Genomic DNA, 4,420 nt, shown 5'->3' with positions numbered 1-4,420 from the left:
CTAACCCCTCACTCGGTTAGGACTACAAATCAGAGTCGTTTTCAAGTCCGATCAGTGGTTAAATCGGTCGAACCACCGGTCCGGTTATCACAACACTGCATAAAATAGATTTGTGAGATGACTCTAAAATCTTTCATTTTCCTTACTTCTCCTCTAAGATTCAACTCACAAATGGCCTCTTAAGATCATCGGCTAGAGTTTTTTCTTTAGCTATATATAAGTTAATGATCTCTAGCAAGTTGCCCAGTTAATACATTACCAAGTTCAGTATAGTTCTACATATAAGTTAATCTTTTTGATCTCCCAATAACGGCACAATATTCATCCATTGTCCTTCTATATGAAATGGATAAATGAAGAACTTAAAATATGAAGCTGAATAAAACATGAAAAATGGAAAGACTTCTAATCAAAATTTACAACAATAGAGTCCACATGCCAGCAAGCTAGGGGAGCATATATTATGCATCAAACTACATATGCATAAAGCACATATCTTCAACTATCAAGAAATCTACTAAAACTCAACCCTGCATGCCTCCTCAGCTGGCCCAAAAGAAGAAATGGAGGCAAATTACAAACTAATGATCTCTAGCAGCTTAAAATTATACATTTCCCCATATGTTAACAAAGAGCACTAATGAGATCACTGCAATGAAAGAAACTACGATAACAGAAGACCACATAGTAAGATTGGAGGAGGCCTTTGATATGAAAGGGACCCTTCTCAGCAATAAGATGTCTTTTAACCCAGGGACCGAAATTTTTGTACTGTCAGTTGACTTAGATGTTTTCCTGGATTGTTTCCCATTGCTAGTAGCTGTAGAACTCTCATCAGCAGCATGATTTTCTGAAGCTTTCATCTCCTACAGAAGAAAAACAGATCAATCTCAGAACACATGCAGAGAGAATCTGTTAAGAATATGGAAGCTAAATAAAATAACTTTTTACCCCTTCAGTGACTGGTTTTAAATTATGCCCTTCTCCTGCACAACTTGAGGGAACTGCAACATTCCTAGCCAAACGGATTCTCCTTTGTGCAGTACCTTGCCCTGCAAAGTTTCGATTTGGTTCATTTTGTACCGGTCGAGTCCTTCTCTTGATTCCAGTATCAGCACTAGCAACCATATTATTATGTTTGTTATTATTATTATCATTATTATTATAGTTTATTGGTTGCTCATAATCGTTTGGTGCATTGTAGACTTGGCCCATGTACTTGTTTGGCTGTTCATTTTCTACCTGTCGGGTCCTTATCCTGATTCCAGTATCACTACTAGGAACCGTATTATTAATGTTTATTGGTTGCTCATAATCACTGGCTGCATTGAAAACTTGGCCCGTACTAATATCAGGTGGGGAAGTCATCTGCCAATCATTTTGAAATAACCCAACATTGCTCTTCTGCTTATCACTGCTGGAGTTCTCATAGGACACTTCATCCCAATTAACAACTGAATCAAAGAAGTCTGAAATATTTGTCTCATTTGCACCATATTGAAGCCCACAAAGACCATCTAATTCACTGTCGGGTTGACAATAAAAATCTGTTGGAATATGTGCATGTGCTGGAGGGAATAATTCGACATCTAATAGCTCGGTTTTGGGGTCGAAAATTACATCAATGTTCAGCCGCTGTTCCTCCTGCAGAAATTACATTGACTTGTTTAATAAATGCTATTAGTAATCTATTAATTTTAAGATAGTATATTAAACACAGCAAAAAACTAGTATTCTGATGACCAGGTTCGTTTTTTAGAGATTGCAATCGTTACTGTGAATAAAGATTGTAACAACTTTTAGTGATCCTATAAGTAGCCTGAATTCTCCAGCATGATTTAAATATATGATGCGATATCCTCCTTGAAGAAGTATATCTGAAAGGAATGACGAAAAAGAACAAAATATTGCAATACGTACTACAAATCCATGCATTGCACAGACATGCTGACTAGAAATAGATTAAAACTCAGTTAGTCCATCTAACCTTTGCGGCAAGTTCCGGAGTTTGAATTTGTCTATCATAAGCTTCATATCCGCCATTATGGGAATCACCAGAGTTTCTAACATTGGATATTGTTCCCTCAGAGCTCTCGGGAACAACTGCTTGATGTTTATCATCTGTAATTTGTGATAGGGATCCTGAAGCCACAGCTGGAGCCAATTGCATCCCTTCTGGAGAGGAATTGGCCACCTTGGGAGCTGAAGTAGTCTGCCCCACTTCATTACAGTTTGCAATTTCGAGACTCTCATCCTGTTTCTTAAATAATCGACAGAGGACATATGCATTCTGGTAAAAAGCCAAATAAACCAAATTGAAAAGTTAGCAGCATATCATTATCAACTTCCTGTTATTTCTTACTAGTGCAGTGATGCTTTAGGCAGATATTAATCAATACAATATGTTAGGAAGTACAGCATAAAGGTTATGAGGAGGAGAATAGAGGCAACGAAAAGTACAAGACTAAAGCTGAGAAATAGAAGAACAAAATATAAGATCACATAGAACTTCAAAAATCCAAATAACTGCACAAGGAATTATTTCAAGGAGATATTATATTCAATATCATGGGGGTTAGTACAAACTCATCACATGGGAGCTTCCAATAAACACAAGACCTTGAGGGAGAATCAAATTTAAAACCAATACTTTTCAGATCACCAAGTAGTAAATGTAGGTAAAGAGCAAATCAAAGTTAAGAAATTAACACAAGAAACAAAATCAAAACATAATATCTGATTGAGTTAGTTGTGGAGAACTTTATTAAATCAAAATTATCTGTAAATGAGCAATCCAATTCACAAAGATTCAATATCAACTCAGAACCCAGTAATAACAAAGATAAATAAGAAGATAACATGCTGCAAAATTAAAATAGGAGAGATGAGACTGAACCTGTCCAGGATTGGTACCATCAAGCTCCTTGAGGGTAGGACGGTACTCATGCATAACCCAATGGGTCCTTTTCCCCTTAGGGGCACGACCAGTGTAGAAGACTAAAGTCTTCTTCATTCCAATCAAGAGAGAGCCAGACTTGATTTTGCGATCCTTGCCTGTTGCCTTCCAATACCCATGATTGGTTGCTCGGTTCAACCGATGCCCATTTGGGTACTTACGGTCCTGTGGACAGAAGAAGAACCACTCTGGATCCTTGTTCCTTATCACTGACAAATCTACAACACAAATTAGACAATTACCGAATTAAACAACAAACCCACCTACAAAAAAATCTATACTCACTCATATACTTACAATTCTACAACATTCATTGTTATTATTATCCCACACACTCATATTATGATAAATTACAACATCAATAAAAATAACACAGAGTACACAATGAGACAACATAGCCAACACCAACAAAAACAACAACTCTTTTTCCAGTAGATGGAATCCTTACATGAAAATAAATTTAAATGAAAATATCTAAATTTAAAATCTTTTTTCATGGTTTGGTTTAAATTGTTTCACCCACAATTTATCTTGGTCTCTCCACCTCTAACTATGATCAATTGCTTCAACAAACAAAATAAAAATCGAAAAAAAAACAAGTTAGTAAAGCAAAAACTGAACGTCGCCAATAATTGAAAAAAGTAGATAGAGAAAAAGTACAAACCAGGCAAATCCCAAGGCTCCCATTTGCAGACATCAATTTCTCGAATAACCCAAACCTCTTGACCATTACCATTGATCTTCTGTCTGAGATAGTAATCAATGAGTTCTTCATCACTGGGTCGGAATCGAAACCCTAAAGGCAACGAATTCAGAGACAAAACAGCCATCTCTTCTTCACACGGTGGATAAAAACAGTGAACAGAACACGTACAAAGAAAGAAAAGGAGAAAGGAAAAAACTTTGAAGAAAACTGAGATCAAGTTTATAAAGAAATAACAGAAGTAGAATAATAGAATCGGAGGTATTATTCAGAAGATTTTATGCTGCCCATCGTTTTTTTTTTTTTTTTGCTTTTACCTTTTTTCTCTTTAAAGGAAGATGAGCACGCAAGAAACAGAGAGAAATAGAAAAGTTGAGTGAGAGTGAAATGAGACATAATCCACCTACCATTTTATTATTTTAGGCACAACAGAAACCGTGTTGATTCGTATATACCGCGTACTATGTTTTACCCTTGTTGTTTCGTGAAACTACCATGATGCCATTCTTGTCTTATTACTGTGGGTAATAAAATTACGGTGAGAATGAGTAGGATTTGAGTGAAAAATGTTGCTTTCTTTTTTAAACTAAATGTTGGTTTAACTATTTTTTTAATCTAATTTGATCATAAATTTGAAGACTAATTTAACTTTAATATTTAAATATTGGTGGAACTATTTTTTAAATTTGAACTTAGTATTAGATTTAGTTAAATACTAAGTTCAATTAAAATCTTTAATTATAATCTAATATTTAATTAAA

At 35.3% G+C, this 4,420-nt stretch overlaps 1 protein-coding gene across 2 annotated transcripts; it reads right to left on the bottom strand.

Annotated features, from left to right (window-relative positions):
- On the bottom strand, positions 365-4,035 carry LOC109328518 (NAC domain-containing protein 62-like). 2 transcript variants are annotated; one of them, XM_019562020.1, is made up of 5 exons: positions 3,621-4,035; positions 2,897-3,174; positions 1,992-2,290; positions 952-1,648; positions 365-866 (listed from the first exon to the last, which is right to left on the bottom strand). In XM_019562020.1, exons 1-5 carry the CDS (start codon positions 3,784-3,786, stop codon positions 606-608), a joined length of 1,701 nt encoding a protein of 566 aa, XP_019417565.1. In that variant the 5' UTR covers positions 3,787-4,035; the 3' UTR covers positions 365-605. The 2 variants fall into 2 exon arrangements, with proteins under 2 accessions (XP_019417565.1, XP_019417564.1); XM_019562019.1 differs by having other exon boundaries at positions 952-1,644; positions 1,988-2,290; positions 3,621-4,033.

Source organism: Lupinus angustifolius, chromosome LG15 (genome assembly GCF_001865875.1).
Source record: "Lupinus angustifolius cultivar Tanjil chromosome LG15, LupAngTanjil_v1.0, whole genome shotgun sequence".
Taxonomy (NCBI): Eukaryota; Viridiplantae; Streptophyta; class Magnoliopsida; order Fabales; family Fabaceae; genus Lupinus; species Lupinus angustifolius.
Note: the sequence above shows the minus strand (reverse complement) of the source record. Positions and strands in the feature narration are given on the sequence as shown.

Coding starts and splice junctions, on each gene's coding strand:
- LOC109328518 (XM_019562020.1), bottom strand. CDS start 3,786: ATGGCTGTTTTGTCTCTGAATTCGTTGCCTTTAGGGTTTCGATTCCGA. Junction 2,291..2,896: donor ATGGTACCAATCCTGGACAG/GTTCAGTCTCAT, acceptor GCTTTTTACCAG/AATGCATATGTCCTCTGTCG. Junction 867..951: donor TAAAACCAGTCACTGAAGGG/GTAAAAAGTTAT, acceptor TTTCTTCTGTAG/GAGATGAAAGCTTCAGAAAA.